General features: G+C 50.2%; 1 protein-coding gene across 5 annotated transcripts in view; it reads left to right on the top strand.

The window, feature by feature from the left end:
* ZBTB16 (zinc finger and BTB domain containing 16) overlaps positions 1–22,228 on the top strand; it is a 203,118-nt gene extending 180,890 nt beyond the window's left edge. For 3 of the 5 annotated variants that reach the window (XM_064577416.1, XM_045894992.3, XM_045894994.3), the window contains one exon: positions 1,825–22,228. In XM_064577416.1, the coding sequence (XP_064433486.1) occupies positions 1,825–2,054 (230 nt within the window). In that variant the 3' untranslated portion in view covers positions 2,055–22,228. The remainder of the gene's footprint in view (positions 1–1,824) is intronic. The other 2 variants (XR_010407106.1, XR_010407105.1) reach the window with 2 other exon arrangements.
* Positions 22,229–23,238: the final 1,010 nt, after the last annotated feature.

Genomic DNA, 23,238 nt, shown 5'->3' with positions numbered 1-23,238 from the left:
TGGTCGATCACAGCACACTTTCCGGGGAGCCGGACTGGCCTTCCAGGCAGCCATACCAGCAGCTCGCAGAGGACATCGATCGGTGAGTGCTGCATTGGGGTCAAGTTGGCCTGATGGCTGAAAGCAAAGACTGGTACGGTTTCCTGTTACTGGGGGTTAGGGGGCACTGACTCGGTGAGGATGAGGGCTGGGGCGCTGGGGGTCAGACTGAGCTCCTTTCGGAGAGAGGAGGAGCCGAGATACGTGTAGGGTGCTTACCGTTTCAGAGGGACTCCACGTTGCTTTTTATGTAAAAGGAATGGGACCCAGTGTGGGCTCTGGGGACAGAACAAGTGAAGTGGCCCCAGGGTCCAGCACTGCCCGACCTGGGGGCGGTGCAATTCTGCTGCTAGCCGGCAACCCGCCCGCGACAGGCCACCCTGCCCACATCTTCCCGACTCCGAGTGCCGTGACATCGCCTCAGCTGCCCCCAGCCGGCCACTTTGGGAGGAGTCGCAGCATGGCCACGGGCAAATGCTACAAAATCCCACCTTTTCGGAGAGCCAGTTGTTAAACAGATTCAGCAGCAGCATGCGGGGCGATGGGGGTGGGGGGAGGTAGACATTCGGAAGGACTTCCCATGAGGATAAGAGGTAGTGGAAGGTGGTGGAATCTAGCAAACTAGGAAGCCTCCTCCGATCAGGGGAAACAGCTGTCCTGGCCAGAGGACGGGGGAGAAGTGACCTCAGGCGGGTCCTGCCGGCCGAGGGGAGAGAAGGCTTCCATGCGCAGGGCGGGGGCGGGGGAGAACAGAGGGCGCAATAAGGAGACGATGCTGTGCTGTCATGGCCCTGCTTTCTCGCCTCCGCTTGGGTCACAAGGAGAGCCTCGGGTGCTTGGTGCTGACTGCTAGAGTCACTTGGAGCATTTCCCAGAGCCCTGGGGCTTCCTTAGCCCCCTGCCGGGGATGTGACCTGCCGAGCAGATCATTAAATGCATTGGTGGTGACTATTGTAAATAGCGGGTCGATAGTTAGATCACTTTGGCTGTTCATTACTTCATTATTTGCTGGGGCCTCCGCACAGAGGAGTATCGATAGCGAGATGGCTGGCCAGTTAATTACTGTATCGAAACAAGGTTCCCTCACACCCTCTGCTCAGCTCCAGGGGACTCTAACCGGGAGGAGGTTGGGGAGCAGCTAGGCTGTGGCTGGGCACTCCCAGGCTGTCTGTCCCTCGCCCCATTCTAGCCCTACTGGGAAAGCAGGGTCCAGGGGCAGCTTCTCTGGAGCCTTGGAGGAGTAGGCATCCCAGATGGAGCATGTGTGAACGACAGGGTTCCCTCACTTTCACCTCCCTACTCCCCAGCAGCTGTGGCCCCGAAAGGACTCTTAGCCCTTGTTCCCCTGGAAGGAACTGTGCTGAAGGGCCACCCCCAGGGGCTTTCAGGACTTCACTGCCCCTTTTCTAGACCCCCAGACCCTTTCTTCAGAAGGAAGATTCTGGGCCTTTGGGAGGGCTGAGAAGAGGAAGGCAGGGCTAAGGGTGTCTGAGCAACACCGCAGCCTCTCGCTGCACGTGGCTGGTGACATGAGCAACAGGGAGGGAAGCGCCACGGAACACACAGCTCCACGTGGCAGACGCCCAGCAGCTCTGTGGACTGGTGGCTACCATACTGGATGGTGCATCCATCATCCCGGAGAGTTCTAGAGGGGAGTGCTGAACTAGAGGGGCTGATGCCCTCCCCACCGAGCGTGAGGGTGGCGTGAGGGGCCCCCGCAGCGTCCCCGGGGAGCCGCTCACGGCCCTCTCCCTCTGTCTTGGCTCTGCCCCGCACCCCCCACAGGTGAGAAGCCCTTCGAGTGCAAGCTGTGTCACCAGCGCTCCCGGGACTACTCGGCCATGATCAAGCACCTGCGCACGCACAATGGCGCCTCACCCTACCAGTGTACCATCTGCACCGAGTACTGCCCCAGCCTCTCCTCCATGCAGAAGCACATGAAGGGCCACAAGCCCGAGGAGATCCCGCCCGACTGGAGGATAGAGAAGACTTACCTCTACCTGTGCTACGTGTGAGCGGGGCCGCGGCCGCGGCAGGGGAGCGGGCAGCCGGGACAGAGGCGCTCCAGCGGGCCGAAGTCGCCGCCGACGGACTGGGCGAGGAAAGAGAAATGGGAAAAAAAGGAAAGAAAAAAAAGAGATAAGACAAAGGAAACCTGATAGCTGTCTGGCCTCGGAGTCTCTCTGGGGCTCCAGGTGACCTGACGCCCGGCCACGGCCCCTCCCCGGGCTGGGGGGGCCCTCTGTCCCTCCTCTCTGGCTGGAGGTTGGCCTCATTTTCTTGGGTGGGGGTGCAGGTGGTTTGCTCAGCTCAGATGGTGGTGTATTTTTCTTTTCCCTCCAGCCAGACCCCCCCTTTTGCATCCAAAAGTGGAGGCTGGGAAGGGGGCGAGGGGCCTCTGGTCAGAGCCACCCAGTCTGCCTGCCCCCTTCTTGCTGACTCCTCAGAGGAAGGGGGCTGGGGCAGGGAGGGGGCCTGCAGGTGGTGGGGCTGGGCCGGTCACGAGTCGATGGTCACATGGCAGCTCTGGTTTGCTGGGGCAGATTGGGGTGGGAGGCGCTCTCCTTCCCTTCCTACCACTCAGTTTATCTGTTGCTTTCCCCTGCACCGCCCCCCACCATTCTGCCACATCCCTCGTGGTGACCCCCTCAAGGTCTTCAGCAGCAGCTTCATGGCTCTTGCCCTTCCCCCAGCTCCCTGCCTCCCCGTGACTCCTGTCCTCCCAGTGCAGGTGGGGGTGGTGAGCATCTTCCTTCTCGCCCAGCCTCCCTAGCGGGGAAGCTGCGTGTGACTCCAGAGCCCCTACCCTGCCCTCAGCTTTCTGAGAACACAAAATAAATGGAGTACCCCACCCTCGTCCAGCCCTGTCATGAGCGAGGTTCCTGCTGAGCTGCTTTTGCTTCCAAAATGGGAAAACATAACTCACTATATACTGTCCCACCAAACCAACGCCAATCCCTACAACCCCTATTTCAGTCCCTAGTAGAAGGAATCCACGTAAGGACTCATTGTCGGAGGGAAGGATGGTGGATGTCCTTGCGGGGGCGGGGGTGGGGGGTGTTGCTGAGTTGTGCTGGGGACCCCAGCCCTGGTGCAGAGAGCGGCACAGAATTCCTGGCTCTCAGGGCACCCCCCACCCCCCAGTCCATAGGGAGGAGGAAGGAGAGGAGGAGGAGTTGAAAGCGCTTTGGCCCTTGTGTTATGTTTTGCTTCTTTTCTGTGTCCCCTGTTCCCCTGTTAGCACATTGTACTTGAATTACCTCAGTTTTTTGTGACCTCATGAGCTTTTTTAACCCCTGTATCTCTTTTTTGGTTGGGGGTTGGAGGAATAGGAGGAAGGACGTTCTTTTCTGTTTCTTGTGTAAATTAAGAGTTGGTTTAATAGACTTCAGCTGGCCTGGGCCCTCCCCATCCCAGCTGGAGGGAGCTGTACGGAAGGAGGCGAGTACTCAGGATCTGAACGTGAGAGCCAGGGGTCAGCAGAAGGTGGGCGGAGGGGAGGGTGTGTCGGGGGCTCGCTGGAGTCACTGTTGGCTCTGCCCGGGGACCGAAGTCCTCTGCGCCCAGGAAGGGGTCAGCCTAAAACATCCTGGAGAAGATCCCACCTTTCTTACAATTAGCTGGGTGATTAGGGTCGAGGGGCCCATATTATTCAGATCCTGGCAACTGTGTGGCCCCAGCTCTGCGTGTGTGATCATGGTTGCCAAAATTGGTCTCTCTTCAGGGCTGGAGTGGGGACGAGCCAGGCTTTGTTTTGTTGCGTGAGGGTGGGGGTGTTGTTTTTCTAAAAGCTACCTCTTATGTTCTTCCAGTTCTTCTTTTGTTCCCTTCATGCCTCCCATTCTGCTGCTCTGCTCCCCCCCTTCTCCCCAAACTCCCCACCCTGAATTTTGGAAAGCACATTTGCAATATTTGCGTTCACTTTGGGATGGGCCCTCTGTTTCATCTCCCGCTTTATTTGTCAGAGTTGTGTGTGTGTGTTTTCTTTCCTTTCTCTCTCTGAGAAAGTTGTGGCTGCCGTTTTTATCTTAGGTTTTTAAAAGTGGTTTCGGGAAGCGGTTTTGGGGAGAAGGGTTGTGAGGGCTCTGGGGAAGTCGGAGGGATGGGTGCTGCTGTGACTACCCCCCCACACCCCGTCCCTCGGTCCCAGCCCTCCTGCCCGCCCCTGCAGTCTCGCCCACCAAATCGGAAGGCCTTAAAAATTGTGTGTTGGGGGGGATATGAATTTGGGGGGACTGTCACTAGACTGTTGATGGGGGATTAGGTAGGGAGGATGTTATTTTGCAATTGTAATAATGACAGTGCTTTGGAAAGGAAAAAAAAGTTACACTTGAAATATGTGACTAGAGCTGTTGTCATGTTGATAATGTGAAAAGGAGGACATTTTCTGGGGGAGGGGGGCTGTCTGTAAGAAACCGTTATGCACTATGCTTCCTCCCCCAGTCTGGGAAGAAAGGGGACTGCTGGCCCTCAGGGGATCTGTAAATCCCAGAAAACCAATATTTTAACAGCAAGATAACATTCAACATTGGTGGGGAAGGAAAAAAAAAAAATCAAACTATTCCATAGATCTAGCTGACACCTCTCACTCCCCGCCCCCACCGTTCCCACGCAGCCTGGGTCTCCTGCCCTATTCATAAAAGCTGAGAGGGTTGAGCTAATATTTACAAATTGTAATATTTTTGTAATGTTTGTTAGTTCCTTCGTCAGTTCTACAGGACCTTGCCCTTTCCTTTTGTAATGTGAATAGGAAAAAAAAAAAGACAAAAAAAAAAGTCCACCACCACCACCAAAATATCCCTTTGTCCGTGTGTTGCGCGCGTGCGTGTGTTTTTTGTGTGTGGTTGTGTGTTACATCATGCAGTATTGTTGTAATCTGGTGTTGCCGCATTGGACGGTACTAAATGAGCACCTGTCTGCCTCCCACCGTCCCCGAGGGACCCTAGCCGGGAAGTGAGGACAGAGAGGGTCAGGGTGGCGTCTGAGGGATACCGGGTGGGAGACGCCTTGCGCTGGTTTTGCTCTCCCCCTTCCTCCCCCATGGAGCCTCGACGCCCTGCAGAGAGTTCAGCATGCCTCATCATTCGGACCTTGCCAAGGCCGCCTTAGCCAGGCCTACTGGCCAAGGTGAAGATCAAAAAGTATATGGAATCTTTAGATGGGTCTGGATAAGGGGGGCTGGGGAGACGAGGGACGGTGGAGGGCACTGTCTCCCCAGGTGAGAGCTGAGTGTTCCTACTCCCCTCTTCCTTCTGCCATCTGGCCCCTTGGCCAGCCGCTGTCTTGAGCTGTGAACGGCTGACTCCCGAACTTGCTACGCCTTATCCAGCATAGCGAAGCTTCTCCAGCCCTGAAAGTCCAAGCTGGTTAACGGTCCCTTTCTAGCGTTCAGCTCCTACAGGCGTGTCCCTTAATGCTTTTGGTGACATTTACCCGTCATGTGCTCTTTCCCTATTCACTCCTTCATTCATTCAAAGCATTAAAATCCTATTTGTATATAGGATAGACAAATATAGAGATATATATATATAGCAAGAGAGAGATATAAAATAGTAAATATCATTGCTGCTTTGGGCTGCTTTGGAGGAGGCCACGGATAGCGGGAAGGTAGGTCTGGGGTACAGGGGTGGGGAGGGAGGCTGGGGGCCCCAGTGATTCAGTACAATCCAGGGATGCAATGCGGGCTGGTTTAATCTTTGTGCCTGAACAGTTTCTCCGTGTGTAGAAAACGAAACAAAACTGCTGCAATTTTTCACAAGTGTATAGTACCCTTCTGGATGCTGTTGGTCCCACCGGCTGCAGGGGTGTTAAGGCCCTGGAGAGAGAGGGCCACTTGGCTTACCTCCTTGGCAGGGGAGTGAGCAGTGGTGGGGCGGCCTCCGTACTTTGTCCATGAGGGCTGAGGGGCGGGGGGGGCAGGAGGGGATGTGTGGATGGTTCCCTGCAAAGAGCTGAACGAGAGTGAAAGATGGGGGCACCAGATGTTAGAAAAGCAGAAGAAGATCCGACTCTGTTCATTTTTCTGAGGCCTGTATTCTGTCTTTTTCTACCCCATCTGGTTTCCTCCTTCCCGGGAGCTTCGTGGCGGCACTTACCTGGATATTTCAGCAGGAGGCGAGAAAGCCAGATTGACCCAGCTCAGGGATGCTGATGCGTGGAGGAAAAGGCAGAGCCGGGCCGGGAGAGGGGTGCAAGACAGACCAGGGAGGTTGGGTCAGGGGAGAAGGGCGGGGAGCGAGGGGTGCGGGGCCCCCCAGGCCTGCGAGCTGGCCGCCCTGCTTCCCTGGGTCCTCGGCGTCCCACTTTGCAGACAGGGTACCAGCCTCCTGGTGTGTGTCCTAGAATTCGTTCACGTTAGTGTGTTATGCATGATCTTTGTAAGGTTAAGAAGCCGTGGTGGTGCACCATGACATCCGACCCATATATATAAAGATAAATATATATATATATGTATGTAAATTATAGCACTGAGGGCCCTGCTGCCCTGTTGGACCAAGCAAAACTAAGCCTTTTGGTTTGGGTATTATGTTTTGTTTTGTCATTTGTTTGTTTTTGTGGCTTGTCTTACGTGGTGACAGCGCAAGTGTTAATCCGATCGCTCTGTATTACGGAATAGTGTTTTTAATTAATTGATGTTCTAGTTCATGTCTACCTCAGCACCTCCTCTTAGCCTAATTTTAGGAGGCTGCCCAATTTTGTTTCTTCAATTTTACCGGTTACTTTTTTGTACAAATCTCTCTCTCCCCGCCCCCATGCCCCCCATGCCCCGCCCCTGAGCGTCCCCACCCCTCCCCCCAGCCCCCCCCCCGCCCTGCCCCCCCCAGTCTCGCTTGCCAACCCTACCTGTTCTCGTCCCCTGATGCTGTTCCCCCTGACGTTGTGCGGTCCTGGTCGCAGCTTTTCCGCATCTGCCTTCGTTCCGTGTAGATTGATGCGTTTCTTTGTAACTTCAGTGTTTCTGACAAGATTTAAAAAGGAAAAAAGAAAAAAAAAGAAAAAATGAATTTACTGCTGCAGGTTTTTTTCTCTCTCCATGTGTCACTAAGTGAAGTTTGTGCCTTCTATAGCAAAGAGAATATTTTTTACATCCTACTAACAGTAGATTTTTTTGTAGTGAACATTTTTTGTATTTTTATTTATAAGTCTCATAAGAAAAATAGCAATGTTCAGTTGTATACCTTGAATCTGCAGTTAGAAGAGAATAAAGTTAATTCAGTTGTCTCTGGCTTGAAGTGTCCCCTTTTTTTAAAAAAAAAAAAACTGCTTTGTCTTTTCTGCCTTTTCTTGGGTGGTTAACACTAGATGAACTGAGATTTCTGGCTGGGGATGGGGGAAAAGAAAGCTCTGGGGTAGTTATGTGGCCCTTTCTGTCATATTTACGAGGCACATACGTGCTCCACGACATCTTGTCTCATATTTTCTTAGTTTAAAAAATAGCATTCAGTACACTATGATTTGGTCCTTGGAACAATGTATGAAGTCAGCACTGGTCCGTTTATTTCTTCAACATAGACGTTCGTGCGGCGGCTCGTACCAGTTCCTGCTGCGAGCCCTGGGAATACAGCAGGGACAGGACAGACAGACCCCTGCCCTCAGGGAGCCACAGAATCCTGCTCCCTGGCTCACTTGCGCTAGAACTTACTTGGGATCACGGATAGCAAATCGGGTTTGCTTTTCCCGGGACTCCAGAGGCAGGGCCCTCTCCCTTACGGAGACATCGTCAACTTCTTCCTGAAATTTCTCAACAAGAAGCTGCCACCCAATTTAAGGTCCCTGGGCCTGTGGCCGCCAGGTCCCGTGGAGAAAGGCAATGGGAACAGGAGGGAACAGGTGGGAGGTGAGGATGCAAACCCAACCTCACGGCTAGCAGAATAAAACATGCCTCCCCGCTCCTCTCCCGGTCCCTGGGCCAAGGCTGCTTCTCTGGGCCTTCCTTCCTCCCCCTGGGGATGGCAGCGTTGCCCTGCTTGTCTAGAGCTGAAAAACCAACTCCACCTAATTCTAGATGCACTGGCCCAGCGCCTCTGCCCGAGGCTGTCCTACCTGTCCAGCCAGCTCCAGCTGAAACAAGCCATCCCCTCACCTAGACTTAGGGACCCAGCTTCGATTGCTGCTGCAGCCTCTGCGGGGTGTGAGACCAGCACCAAGCCTCAGGACGACCGGGTGACCTCCCCAGGTGGAGGAAGGGCCCAGGAGCACTCTGCCCCTTTCTTTCATTTTTCCCCTCTGCTCATCTCTCTCTATTCCTCTAATCTTGTCTTCTCTCATTATCTTTTTGGAGGTTCCTCCTGGCCTTTGTGTCTCTGTCCCACGTTCTTTTTCCTCTCCCCATATTGCTCCTCTTGGAAAACCATCCTTTGCCAAAAATATATTTGGTTTGCTTTTGAGTCTCTGCCCCTGTTCCTCCGCGGGCATCCCTTTCTTCTCCGGGTCCCTTCTCTGAGGTTCCCCAGGCCTCCGGCCCCTCCCCCCCCGCCCCTCCCCCTCGGGCCTCCGCTTTCTCTTGACAGATGGGAGGGCAGTGAGCACTCCCTCTTTAAAACAACATTTAATCGCCGTTTTCTGTTCTTGGACATCAAAGCTGGGGCTTAGGGCGCTGCGCTGGGGTCGCTGTGGTGTGGGCTCTGGGGGAGAGGAGGTGAGTGAATAGGGGCTGGGCTGAATGGGCTTTGTGTGGCCGCTGGGGTCTGCCTGCTTTACATGCTCTTTGACCCAGATATGATCTCATGGAGAGAAAGGGGCCCTGGCTGGGCCAGCCTGAGAACGTTCTGGGGCCGGACTCCGTCCCCACCCTCCCGCCCCTGCCCGCCCCGCTGCCCTCTGCCCCAGCCTGCAGGACGGGGCTGCCACGGGGGGGCGCTCTGCTGGGGTCAGAAGAGGGGCCAGGCCGCCAAGGGAGGGGCTCAGTCCCATCCCAGTGTTTCTGAGGAGGTGAGCTGGGAGCCCCGAACACACACGGTGCCCCTTCCCGGCCGAGGCTGCTCGGGTTCAGGTGGGCACTTGGGTCACGTCCCCGCCTTAACAGCTGTCTCCCCAGCTGCACTGGAGGGCTGCCCTCCTGCCAACGGTGGGAGAGCAGAGGCCCAGAGCCAGCGGAGACTTGCTAGAGACTCAAGCAAGTTGTGGCGGGTGAGAAGAGGCAGATGGCGAGCAAGGTCTGAGGCCAGGCCGTCTGTGTCCAGCTTAGCATCGCCAGGCCTCCCCACCTGGCTGCCTGGGGAGCCCCTCTCTCCTCCCACCCGGAGGGGGAGGGGGCTGAGGAGGCCTGACCCCAGGTGTTCCGTCCTCCCTCTGTTCCATCTTCCTCTTTGCCTTGCGGCAGCCAGACAAATTTTCCAAAAATGCAGATAGCATCATGTCTCCCCTTTGATGAAAGTGCCCGGTGGGGACTCTAGGATGGAATTCAAGCTCCTTCACAAGGCTCACAGCGCCTTCAGGGATCGATCCCCTGTCCTCACCACCCCAGCCCTGTCTCGGGATCACTCCCACGGTCTGCCCCCTGCTCTGGGCTCCAGACAACCGGGCCACGGGTGGTTCCTAGAAGACACTGAGCTCCGCCCCCCACTGGGCCTTTGCACACGCTGTGTCCTCTTCCAGGAACTGTACCCATACACGCATGCGCTGCCCTTCAGTCTGGCTGTCTCACCGTCTCATCTCCAGGGCTCGCGGGAACCTCACCTCTTGCAGGAAACCGTCCCCAGCCACTGATGCCGGATTGGGTGCCGCCCTGTGCACAGCCTCCACGGGACGGTTTGGGCCCTGTGATCACCGGCTTGCTTCAGTCTCACCGTCAGCCCCACGTTAAGTTCCTTGCAGGCAGGAATTGTGTTGTGTATCTTCGTATTTGCAGAGCCTACCACTGGCTGGCACCCGCGAAGCACCCAATACATCTTTGTGGAATAAACAGATGAGAGACAGGGAGAAGGAAGGGGAGAGGCGGTTAGCATCTGGGGCTGAGGTTGCAGTTGCCAGGACCCGGGGAAATCGGAGAAGTAGGTGCACAGCACGTGTGTGCCCCCCGGCACAGGGGCTCCGGCTTCCTCTCGCAGGTGCCCGTATCCGTTCATGGAGACACTGAACTGTGATTCCCATGTGCAAAGAGAGGCGCAGCCAGCCCAGGACAGTGGCACCTTGCAGGCAGAGACCTCCCTGAGCATCGCTGGGGTGTGTGTGTGCATGCACGGAGACACCTGCTCCCCGGCCAAGACGGGGGACCGACCATCCCCCAGCTCCTTCTGCGGTGCTGGGTCCAACCCCACTATCCACACTCCTAGCCCCTGCCCCCTGGGGGCTGGCAGGAGGGCGGGCTCCTCTCTGGGCTGTGTTTTCTGCTCTCCAGGGGGTGCCTCAGTGAAAGTGAACTCACTTATTTAAACCTGACTCTGCAGGCCTGCCGCCCCCTGCAGCGCTAATTACCCTGTAGTTCTAAACTGATTGCTGTACACTAAGCTTAAGCCCTCCTTTATTTATTTACTGACTACATTAATAGCAAAGCCGCTGCTTTCTGCCCCTCCCCACTGTACACCGGCTGGCTGCACCCCGTTCCTCTGTGTCCCCCCCAGGAGATGGGGTGCAGAGATGCAGTCTGGCACGGAGCCCCCAAATCTGCCACGCTCATGGAGTCCCGGGGTCAGACAACGGGGAGAACAATGGCCTTTGTCCGTAAATAGTCCCAGGCCCAAGGGAGGGGGCTCCGTCTCTGGTTCTGACTCTTCCATAGAGATGGGAGCGCACAACACAGCCCAGCTCACCCCCGCCCCCCAAGAGGGATCTGTTTATAGGACACTCGGGAGCTTCCCTTGGGCTTTCACACCTCCCATGAGGTGCTGAGCACTGGCTGCATTTAGTAGATGGGTAAACTGAGGCTGTGGCTCTACAGCAGTCGGTGGCGAAGGTAGGGCTGGAAGCCAAGACTTCTCACTCCATCAGCCTTGCCCTTACCCCTCCAGCAAGCTGCCTTTCCCGATGTCCTCCCCCTCTTGGCCCCAGGCACCCCGGTCTGACACGTTCCCTTTGCTTGTGGGTCCTCACAGCTTCCACTCCTTGCCATGAGGAAAGAAGCCTGTGGAATCCACACCTCTCTCTCCCAGGTTTTTCTGCCTCATTCACACGCTTGCCCAGAATTTGCAGGAACATGGGCCCTAGAGCCTTTCCCAGGACAGACCTGAGCCACACCCCCAGCACCTTCCACGACTCCCACTGGGCAAGTCTGGGGAGTACCGGCCAGCTGCGGGCTTCCACGGGGGAGCGTCTACCTGTCCTCCCATTCCGGGGCCAGCAGTGCCCATCGCCAAGCTGGATCGCGCTGCCTGCTTCTCTCAGTGCCCTCAGGTTCCATGAGGCAGATCGGGGCCCTGGCCTTGGGGCATGGCAGCATTCTGAAGACCAGATGGGCACCATCAGGGTGCAGCATATGGACCCATGGAATCAAGCACCCAGGCTTGACTTTGATTTGAAATAGCAGGGGGTGCTGTGCTGGACCCCCTCTAAGGAAGAGGTGCAGTGGGGCTCTGGCAGAAAGAACATGGGGTTCAGAGTCAAGAGGACCTGGGTCTGAGGCCAGATCGCCATTCACTGTTTGACCTTGGCTGCAATTCAGAACTGCTCCAAGGTCCATTTTGTCAACTGTAAAATGGGGTACAGTAAGGTCTGCTCCTTCTACCCTCAGGACAGTCATCAGCTGGAAGAAGGCGTATGAATCAGATTTCTAAAAACCCTGGTGCTATAAAAATGAAAATTATAAATGGGGGGACATGTTCAGGGCTGGTACGGGAGAGGAGCTGATGGCCCAGACATTGATTTCCAGGGAAGGAGCACCCCATAGCCAGGACTCAGGAGGTGGGGGGGCGGGTACTGCTGCTGGAGTGTCCGCCTCCTCTGTGGGCATTGCTGGGACTCTGTCGCCACCCAGTGGGCACTGGCTGAAAGCGCGTCTTGCTTGGGCGGGTCAGCAAAGGGACTGGGAAGGGGTGTCCCGCTGTAAGCGGCTTTGGCTCCTTTGGGTCCCCTGCTATACCGGGTTGGGCTGGATAGAGGGAGGATGTGGTCCAGACTCACATCAGAGAAAGAACAGTAACTACTTGGGAGGAAGTTCAAATGGACTTTCCAGAAGGTCTCCTGAGTCAGTATTTCGATCCTGACCCTTTTTCTCCTACTTTTGCCCCCACTGACCAATTGGTCATACCCAATGAAACTCCTTCCATTCCAAGAGGCTGGATTGGAAGATGTTGTCAGCCAGTCCAAACCCCAGGCATCCATGGGCCCTCATCTTAACTGAGGGAAGGTCAGCCTCGGTTGGAATCCAGCTCCTCAAAAGCTTTGCTACTGGGAGAAGCAGGTAGGCCCAGGAAGGGTTGCACGGTTTGCTGAGTGCCCAGATCTGGCTCACTGAGGGCCTGAGAGGTGACAGCAGAAGGCTGCCTATTGGCACCTCCAGCCATCTCAAATGAATGCAACTAAATGGTTTGGAAGACCCCTCCCAACACTGGACTTCCGACTCTGTGACTCTCACCGCGTCTAAAGATCCTCAGCGCAAAGGATACATCGGGCCTCATATCACCTGTTAGCACCTCTTTGAAAAGCAGCATTTCACTCTTGAGTTTCTCTCTCTGCCTAGCTGGTGTGGTCTTTAGCTTAAGTGAGCTTCTAGTGACACTGGGTGGTGGCAAAGGGGAAATGCATGTATGATGGATAGTCTGATGAAGGTAAGGATTTTCCCTAATAAATCCCTATCTGGGAAAGAGGGAGTCACAGAATGGCAGGAGTGGGTAGGGAGTGTGTGTGTGTATGGCGGGTGGGGGCTGGACCTCACCAGTTTGACATGATTAATATTCACCTTTTCTCAGAAATCTCTTGCCAATTAGCATTCCTCCTTAACACCCTATCCCAAGCAGTTGTACTTGACCTTTCCCTTAATTCCCCACAGCACAGCTGAGATCAGGCTGGTATATTTAAATTAGATTTCTCGGAAGTCTCAAGGACAACAAAAGAAAATAAGCACCAAGAACAACATAACATTAGCCCAGCTCTCTGCTTGCTTGCCTTCGGGAGACAGGGGCCATCTTTAATCCCCGCTACCCAACCCCCCAGAAGCCCAACTAAGACGGACCCAAAGTGACTGAGTGACAAGTCCTCCTATCAAAGGTCAACTCTTCCCCTTGGGCTCTGACTGTCCTCCTCTCCATCCTTCCAAGCCTGTTCCTTCTTTCCCCTTTTCTCTGCTGCATCCATTTCCCCCTCTCAACCAGATCATTCCCATCAGCTTACACACATCTCCCAGTTTAACCAGCCTTCCCCTGATTCCACCGTCCCCTTTGGTTGCCATCCAAACCCACCTCCTTCAAACGGCAAAAATCTAGAGAGAGCTGTGATTAGACACTCTCTTCTTCGTTTTGCTTACAGTTTTTGATCTGAGTTTTGTCTCTGTTACTCCATTGAAATTGTCTTGTCAAGCTCCTCAGTGGCTCCATCTTCCAAAATACAATGGCTCCTTGGCGGTCTTCCTCCTACTTGATCTCTCAGTAGTGTTCTACATCACTGACTCCTTTTGGAAACACTTACTCTCCTGGTTTCTCCCCTACCCCACCGGCTGGTGCTTGTCAGTCTCTTTGGCTTGCTCCTTCCTCTTCCTCTGCTAGAACTCTGGATATTCTATTCGGCTATCTCCCAAGGCTTCCGTGAGCCTCTTACCTTGTCTGTCTACTTCTGCCCCTTTCAATCACATGGCCACACCCAGCTGCAAGGGAGACAGGAAGATGTAGTCCAGCTCTATTCAGAGGATGGAGAGATTGGTTTTTGGCGAAGAGCTAGCGCGTTCTGCCACAGTCTGCCCTTCTAGTCACCATATATCTGTGTAGACTCTTCTTCCCACTCAGAGAACATACTCACCCCCAAAGAGGAATGACCGAAAATCCCATCCCGTCGTTTGCATCTACTCTGAAATTCGGGATCTCTGGGTGCTGTGCACTCCTTGCCATCAGCTCTGTGAACCAAAAGCTGGCTATCTGTATATAGGTTTATGGCCAAAATCAATGACAGTAGTCCATCCTATGAAATGTCAGAACGGGGGCGCCTGGGTGGCTCAGTTGGTTGAGCGACTGCCTTCGGCTCAGGTCATGATCCTGGAGTCCCGGGATCGAGTCCCACATCAGGCTCCCTGCTCGGCAGGGAGTCTGCTTCTCCCTCTCCCGCTCCCCCGTCTTGTGCTCTCTCTCTCTCATTCTGTCTCAAATAAATAAATAAAATCTTTATTTATTTTTTATTATTTTTTATTCTTATGTTAATCCCCATACATTACATCATTAGTTTTAGATGAAGTGTTCCATGATTCATTGTTTGTGCATAACACCCAGTGCTCCATACAGAATGTGCCCTCAATAAATAAAATCTTAAAAAAAAAAAAATTAAAGAAAGAAATGTCAGAACGGTTTGTGAGCTGTTTTCTGCGCTCATCAGTTTTCTCTCCTTCCTCGATATATATGAAGACCCTATTTTCCTTGCAGTTTGGGGTGGCCAGGTGACTGAGGTCCCCCAACCACGTGTGAACGGGGGTCCTTGGCACTGCTGTTGGATGGAGGCTTTTAAGGGGCAGGACACCCCTGCATTAGATCCCCAAGGCTGTCATGAGAAATCACCAGAACTTGGTGGCTTAAACCAACAGAAATTTATCCTCTCACAGTTGGGGAAGCCAGAAACCCGAAACCGAGGTGTTGGTAGGGCCTCATTCTCTCTGGAGACTCTGAGGGAGAATTTTTTCTTGTCTCTTCCAGCTCCTGGTGGCTCCTGTGTTCCCTGGATTGTGACGGCCCCTCTGCCTCTGTCTCCACATGGCCTTCTTTCCCGGGGAGCTCAGTGTGTTGTTGCCTGTCTCTTTTAAGGACATGCTCAGTGGATTTAGGGCCCACCCTTACCCAGTATGATCTCATCTCAATCCTCACCTTCATCACACCTGCAAAGACCCCATTTCCAAGTAAGGTCATATTCTGAGGTCAGCGTGGGCGAGAATTTTGGGGAAACACTGTCCAATCCACCTCGACCCCCTTTATAACAAAAGCCCCATTGGGCAGTAGGAAGAACAGAGTGCACGCAAGTCCCTGGTCCAGAGAAGTGGTGGAGTCCTGGTACACCAGTATCTGTGAAGATCCCCTGCCCTGGCAATGGAGAACGTTCTTTAATTAGACCTTGGATCTCCTATCTTGGAAAAACGCCCTAGTCCACTGTTCTCTGAAGCCTTTGGGGAATCATTTCTTGACTCTTGTCTGCCCTGGCCACATCTGAAGTGGGTCTCGGACCTGGGCCTCCCTTAGGACCGCACAATTTCACCACTAGCCCAATTCCCACTTGTACAAATTTGGGGGACTGAGTATGGTTTTAAGCTCCCACAGTCCAAGGCTCGTTAGGCTGGGTTCATGGATTTTTGCCAATTCAGTTTCTTTAAAAATAGCCTTCTGACCTATGCTTCCAATCCATTCTTCATGCTAGTAACCACGCCTAAAGTTCTTTCTTAGACATAGTTGTCAAACATGCTTTTATTGTTACTATTCTTCTTATTGATTTTCCTCTCCCTCAAATCCGAGCTTCCTTGTCAGCTTCCCGCTGGCTACCTTGGGGCCGCCTGAGAGAGTCAGCTTGGGTGGGAAAGGCAACACTCTTAATTTGATGTTTGCCACAGAACCAAATCCCTTTGTAAGAGGACTTTAAATAATGAGCCTTCATTGCCCAAAGACTTGTCCAGTGTTATTTCCTGTAATTTAGGGCACAGAAGCAGTCCGCTCACCTATATCCAAGAAAACACACACTTCTTGATCTTACCCTCACCCCCAATTTTCTTTCATTTCTTCTTGGAAACTTGTCATTTTTTCCCCTGAATTCATCCCTCGATAATAATATCTTGCTACAAACCTGGACATCAACCATCATATGCCAACATTCTGCTTCTTTCCTCACGGTTTCTTAGAGCTTCAGGCTCAGGATCCACTTGGTCTACCTTCCGGGTGATTGCAGGCAAGAATTTCCCTAAATGTATCATTCCTCCCCTGCAGGGGGCCTCGTCTTTTCTAGCCAAGCTCTCCTTGCTCCTAAATAATCTGGCCACGTCTACCTCTCTGATCCGTCTACCTCACTGCCTCCCATCTGCTCCCAGACACAGGACTTTGCAGGTGCTGTTCCTTCTGCCGAGAGCCCTCTGTTCCCTCAATCTTTGCCTGGATGCCTCCTTCTTTTTTTTTTTTTTTTTTTTTTTAAGATTTTATTTATTTATTTGACAGAGAGAGACACAGCGAGAGAGGAAACACAAGCAGGGGGAGTGGGAGAGGGAGAAGCAGGCTTCCTGCTGAGCAGGGAGCCTGATGCGGGGCTCGATCCCAGGACCCTGGGATCATGACCTGAGCCGAAGGCAGATGCTTAACGACTGAGCCACCCAGGCACTCCTGGATTCCTCCTTCTTGAGTAACTCAGGTTTCAACTCAAATATTGCCTCCTAGTGGGATCTACCCTGACCATTCCATCTAAAGGTGGTTTATTCGGGGCATCTGTGTGGCTCAGTTGGTTAAGCGTCCAACTCATGATTTCTGCTCAGGTGATGATCGCAGGGTCATGAGATCAAACCTGCACTGGGCTCCACACCCAGTGAGGAGTCTGCTTGAGATTCTCTCTCTCCCTCAGCTCCTTTCCCTGCTGCCATGTGCATTTGTGCGTGCCCTCTCTCTGTAAAATAAATAAATCTTTTAAAATAAAATAAAAGTTGAGTAAAAGTTGTTTTTTCATTGCATTTAGCACCATCTGACATTCTCTTCTTTATCTGTTTACTTGTCATGGTCCATGTCTGGTTTCCTCTCCAAACACACAATTTTAGTTCCTTGTTGAAATATTTTTTTACTGAACAGTTTCCAAGATACACAAAAGTAGGATAATATGATGGACCCCTCCTAAAACCTGTCACCTGGATTCAACATTCTCAAGATTTTACCATGCTCGCTTCATCTACCCTTCTTGCTTTCCTTCCTTCTTTTTCTTTCATTTTTCTTTTCTTTGTTTCCGCTGAAGTCTTTTAAAGAAAATCCGAGGCATAATGTCACTCCCTCCCAATGCCCGCTACATACTGGTATTTCTTCAGTGGCATTCACACACCTTCAAAGATTAGCAATAGTTGCTCAGTATCATCACTTAGTCCATGTTCAGATTTTCCTGATTGCCTCAAAACTAACTTTGTAGATTTGCTCTCTTTGGATCAGGAGCCAAACTAGGACCGTGAGCTGCATCCCTCAGATCTCCTCCCAACCATGCTGTTGACTTGTTGAGAAAAGGGCTGATTACAGCTGACCCTCCAACAACATGGGTTTGAACTGCGCAGGTCCACTTACAGTGATTTTTTTTCCCATAACTACAGTCCAGCACTGTAAATGTATTTTCTCCTCCTAATGATTTTCTTTTCTCTAGCTGACTTTATTGTGAGAACACAGTATATTATGCACATAACATATAAAATATGTGTTAATTGACAGTTCATGTTATCGGTGAGGATTCCGGTCAACAGTAGGCTATCAGGAGTTAAGTTTTAGGGGAGTCAAAAGTTCTGTGCAGATTTTCAACTGCGCAGGGGCAGTACCCCCAACCCCCACGTTGTCAAGGGTCAACTAACTGTATTATTAACTATTGAGTTGTAAGATGATGAGGGCCCAAAATGGAGCTGGGTAGTGGGAGTGCAAAAGACAAAACGGTCTGAGGAGATGTTGTGGAGGAGTCTTCTGGTTGACCCTGCCTTCTGTCTGTCCAATGCGGTGGTGATACCACCACACTCTCTGACGCATCAGGAGTTACAAGACCACCAGTGTCCTTGCTCCCTCTTACAGGGTCTCTGGTGTGACAGCTGACAGAAACCCTCAGATGAGCTAATTGTATCTCTTACTTTAGTAGTTTGCTCAGCTTCTCCCAGCTGGGCAGAACATTTGTACAACCCTCCCACTTCTTCACAAAATTCCCTCTTTATCTTGCTTCCTCTGAAGCTTGTTAGGAGAGAGTCCCCATACACGATGCTTCCTGTGGTTTCCGGACCACCTGTGCACCAAAACCCATGGGGTTTGTTCTGTTTCTTTCTTTCTTACTTTCTTTTCTTTCTTTCTTTTCTTTTCCTTCCTTCCTTCCTCCCTCCCCCATAGGCTCCACACCCAAGGTGGGGCTTGAACTCACGACCCTGACATCAAGAGTCAAATGTTCTATCGACTGAGCCAGCCAGGCATTCCTGTTCTGCTTCTGTGAAAACTACAGTCAAAGCAGCTCGTTCCCTACCCCAGACCTTCCGAATCAGAACTCGTGGGCATGTTCCCTGGAATCTGTCGTTTCAACCACTTTCCAGATGACTATGAAAAAGCGGATTCACAGACTTGTATCAAAAACCTCGCAGAATACACCAATGGTATGAGTCATAAGATAAAGTGTGTAAAGGATTTCTGCTAGCAGAATTACGACTCCTTTGGAGCCAGTCATCCCCACCTTTTTTGCTTGTGCATATGCTTTTCATTACAGTTTGTTCACGTACCCCAATATTTGTTTATGCTTTATATACACATACTACTGTACTACCATATTAGGTATAAAACATACTAAAATATAGCAGTTTTAAAGATTTAACAAGTACATAAAAATAGAAGTTCTAATATTCACTTCTTGCAGCCTGGAGGTTTTTCTTGGACTCCCATCTGTGGATGACTGCTCTGGGATATTCTCAGCCAATTGTCCTTTGCCTGAGGCTGCCCCAGGAAGTCCAGTATGAAGAGCTTCCAGATATCATGAAAAACTCCTTAATCCTGGATAATTCTTTATCATAACCTCAAATCCTGCTTGGAGAGAGGTTTGTCTGGTTCACCTGGCCTGAATTTTTTCTCTACAATGTGACCAGGGGAACTTTCCCATATTAGTTGCTGAGCGAGAAAACAGACACATCTGTCAGCAGTCCAGGTGGGGTTGGGCCCCAGCCCCTATTCTTCCTGTGGCCCTCGTGGATCTCTGGAGCTCAGGGCATAAAAATTCCTAATGAATGTATTTAAGGCTGCAGAGAGAGAAAAGGCAATTAGGGCCCAGAGGAAGCAGAAGACAAACTGAGGTAAGGAGCCTAGAACTTGCCATTTCTAGGGCTCTTGGTTCCTTCCCATAGATCTGAGTTTCCATCAGGTATCATTTTCCTTTAGCCTGAAAAGCTTCCTTTAGTATTTCTCAGTGCGGGTTTGTTGGTACAAATTCTCTCAGCTTCCACTGATCTGAAAATGTCTTTACTTCACCCTCATTTTTTGAAGAGTATCTTTGCTGGATATGGAATTCTGGGTTGACAGTTATTTTGTTTGTTTGTCTAGAGATTTAAGAATGTCATTCCTTCTCTCTGACCTCCACTGTTTCTGATGAGAACTCAGCCATTATTTGTGGCATTGTTTCCCTTGACAGAATATGTCATTTTTCTCTGGATGATTTCACAATTTTCAGAAGTTGAACTATATGATGTGCCTAGTTGTGACTTTCTTTACTTGGGAGCTTCCCAAGCTTTTTGGATCTGTAGGTTGGTATGTTTTACCAAATTTGGGCAAGTTGTAACTAATTTTTCTTCATATATCTTTTTCTACTGCATTTTCTCCCTCCTTTTCTTCAGGGATTCTAATTAGCTATACGCTATACAGCTTTATATTTTCCCACAAGTTTCTGAGGCTCTATTCATTTAATTTCGATCTTTGTTCTCTTTCTTCTTCAGACTGAATCATTTTTATGGCTCTGTCTTCAAGTTTGTGGGCTCTGACTTCTGCCATCTCCAATCTGCTTTTAAAGCCACCAGTGAATTCCTCACTTCAGACATTGTATTTTCAGTCTAGAATTTCTTTACAAAAGTTCCGTTTCTCCGTCGAGATTCTGCATTTGTTGTTCATTAAGACTATATTTTTTTCTTTAATTCCTTGAACACATTCATTATAACTACCTTAAAGTCCTGGTCTGTTAATTTCATCATGTAGATCATCTCAGAGTCTGTTTCCATGGATACTTTTTTTTTTTTTTACAGGTAACATTTTTCCTAGTTATTGGAATACCTTGGAAGTTTTTATTGTAAGTTAGATATTGTGGGTGATCTATTGGAAAGAGCCTGGATTATGTTGTTTGCCTTTAAAGAGTGTTGTGTTTTGTTTTGGCAGGCAATTAATTTATTGGAAGATTTCCTTGCCCCTGTCAAGCCTTCGTTTAAGGTTTTGTTAGGGTGAATCTAAAGTAGCCTTTATTCTAGAACATATTCCCAAAGCATAAATTTTCTGGTACAGCAGCTGAATGCTGTAACAAGAGGATCTCTCCACTCTGGCGGGAACCACTATGTGACCGCTAGTTTTCCCATTCTTTGCTTAACTCCTTAGCAGCCAATCTCTTACGAAGTCTCAACCTGTACCTACTCAGCCCAGTTCTCGACAGAAACTGACAGCGAGCCCCTAGTATGGCTTAAATTGTGTTCCCCCCAAAAGATACATTGAGGTTCAATCCCCCAATATTTCTGACCATGACCTTTATTTGGAAATAGGGTTTTTAAAGAGGTCATTAAATTAAAATGAGGTCATTGTCGTGGGTCGTAATCCAGTATAACCAGTGTCCTTCTAAAAAGGGGAAACTGGACACAGAGAAAGCCATGTGAAGATGAAGGGAAAGATCAAGGTGATACATCTAGAAGCCAAGGAATGTCAAAGACTAACGCAATCACCAGACACCAGGGAAGAAGTGTGGAACAGCTCCTCACCCACCCACATTCTGACAACTTGATCTCAGACTTTGAGCCTCCAGAACTGGGAGACAATACGTTTCTGTTGTTTGAGGCCCCCCCCCCGTTTTTGGCACTTTGTATGATAGCCCTAGTAAATGAATGCACACCCACAGAGACTTTGTGGGGGTCCCCATGTGACCCCCTCCTCCCTGGCACCGTCCCTCCAAGTTCCATCTGGTCTACAGCTCCGAACCCTGATCTTTTTCTTCTCAGCTCAGCAGGACGGCTGGACCCTTCTTGGGTTCCACCTTTTTGTGCTGTAGTCCAGAAAGTGTCCCCAGGCGGAGAGCTGGAGGAGGCTGGGCTCACTTGATGTGATTGCAGTTGTGCGCTCTCTCTTGTCCAATGACGGAAGACAGCAGGGTCACACATTTGGTCCAGTTCGGTAGTTTTTACGGTGAAAGGCAATACTAGTATTTGTTACTCTGCCATGGTCAGAAGTGAAATTTCTGTTCTAAATTCTTTGAGTTATTTATTTTGAATAAATTATTTGAACTCATTTATTTCTCTTGACACCTCTATGAGGTAGATAGATTGTTAACCTCATGAGTTCCAGATTAAAAAAAAAAAGATTAACTATAACTGGTCCAAGGATACATCTTATAAATGATAGAGGTAGACTTTGAATCTAGGCAGTTTAACCGTAGAGTCCATGCTCTTCAGTATTAACCAACGATCTTAACGTAACAGGTTTCAACGAATGTACTTTGAATGAAGGAATAGATGGCTGTCTCTTCTACTTCATTGCCCATTTACCTGATAGTCCACCTGCCCGTGAAAATCCCAACATCACATCGACCTAGTGTGTTCACTTCTTTTCCACCCAGACTTTTAAGCACTCTGGAGAAAATCACACTGAACTTCTACCAAGACTGAACTCCTACCAAGTTATCTGGACCTTTGAAAATAGCTAATAGTTCTGTCTTTCCCTCATCTTTGCCTTCCATTGGCTGTTGGTTCTGCCTTAAATCTCAAACACCTGTACCTCCCTCCTCATTTTCAGGAAAAACACAATTTCTAGCTGTGAACTCTCAGATTCCCACTCATTTCTCTAAATTTGACTTGCGTTGGCACGTATCCTTGCCTTTTGCTCTACTGTGAAAATATTTAGTGTTTCTCTCTCTTGTCTAAGGCATATCCACGTGTGGCTACGGCTTGATGCCTTTCTCCCCCTTTGAGCCAAGTGTTTGGAAGTCTTGTTTTTCTTCCCTGCATCCTCATCACCCTCTCCTCTCCAGCTCATTCCCTCAACTCCAATCTGGCGTCTGTACTCATCCCCTATTCATTAATTAATGTTGGCTTTCCTTTGATTAATTTTATCCTTATGCTTTCTTTAAATGTATTTGTTATCATTTTAACTTCTTGATCTGGATCCCTAATTTATTATTTTTTACTGTTCATTAATATCAGTATTTAAGATCATGAGTTTTCCACTGCTGTGTATCTTATAGATTCTCCTCTGTGGGACAGTTTTCTATATATTTTAAAATTTTTGTTTTCCTTTCCTCATTGATCCAAGAGTGTTTAAGAGAAAATTTAAAAATTTCTTTGTGGTAGAGTATCTTTTTTGTGTGTGTGGTTTTGTAATGAATATCTATTTAATTGCATTTTAATCAGAGAATTTTATTTTATATTATTTCTACTTTGGGGAAATTTTATAATTTCTCTGTTGTTTTATATACAGTAAATTCTTGAATATTCCGTGGACAGTTTTAGCAAAAGGTATACTTTCTGTTTTCAGACTACAGAGCTCAATATATCAATTAACTAAATTTGTGTTATTAATTACATTTTAATTTCTTCTTTATTAAAGAAAAGGTGAACATAGGGAACCTATGCCCTTTCCCTGAGTATGGGCTAGGAAGTGTCAGGACCCCAGACTTGTCCCTACTCTCAATATGGCGCCAAAGCAGAAGAACTGTTAACCATGGTTGCTTCACGGCCCAGAGCGTCCTGAGGAGTGGGAGAGTGATTTCCCTCGCTCCTGAGTGGGGAATAATAGGGCAGAGGGAGAGAGACAGGCATGGAGGTTGCATAAAGGGGATGTTGTAACTCTTGTTAATCAGTGATCTGGGACCACATTATGCAATGGAATCTTCGTAGGTGCCAGCAGCGTGGACCAAGGCCAGCTTCCCCCCACCCCCTGGCACCACATAAATTCCCCACTCCCACCCCACCCCCACTCCTGGTGAAGGAAGACTCTAAGTGATTGAGATTTAATGTCTACCACCCATTTGAATGGGACTTGAAGAATAAATTCAGTTCAGTTATAGAACAAGTATTTTTTGCATGTTCATTCCACATCTGTAGCTCCAGCTCAGATCTCTCTGTGCATTCTAGACTTACATCTGAGTTAGATTAGGCTTTTCAGCCTCAAGCTGAGCATGCCCCAAACTAAAGCCATCTCTGCTCATTGTCTC

This window comes from Mirounga angustirostris, unplaced genomic scaffold (assembly GCF_029215605.1).
Source record: "Mirounga angustirostris isolate CCGP_5_RB_7025 unplaced genomic scaffold, mMirAng1.0.hap1 SCAF_13, whole genome shotgun sequence".
Lineage (NCBI taxonomy): Eukaryota > Metazoa > Chordata > Mammalia > Carnivora > Phocidae > Mirounga > Mirounga angustirostris.
Note: the sequence above shows the minus strand (reverse complement) of the source record. Positions and strands in the feature narration are given on the sequence as shown.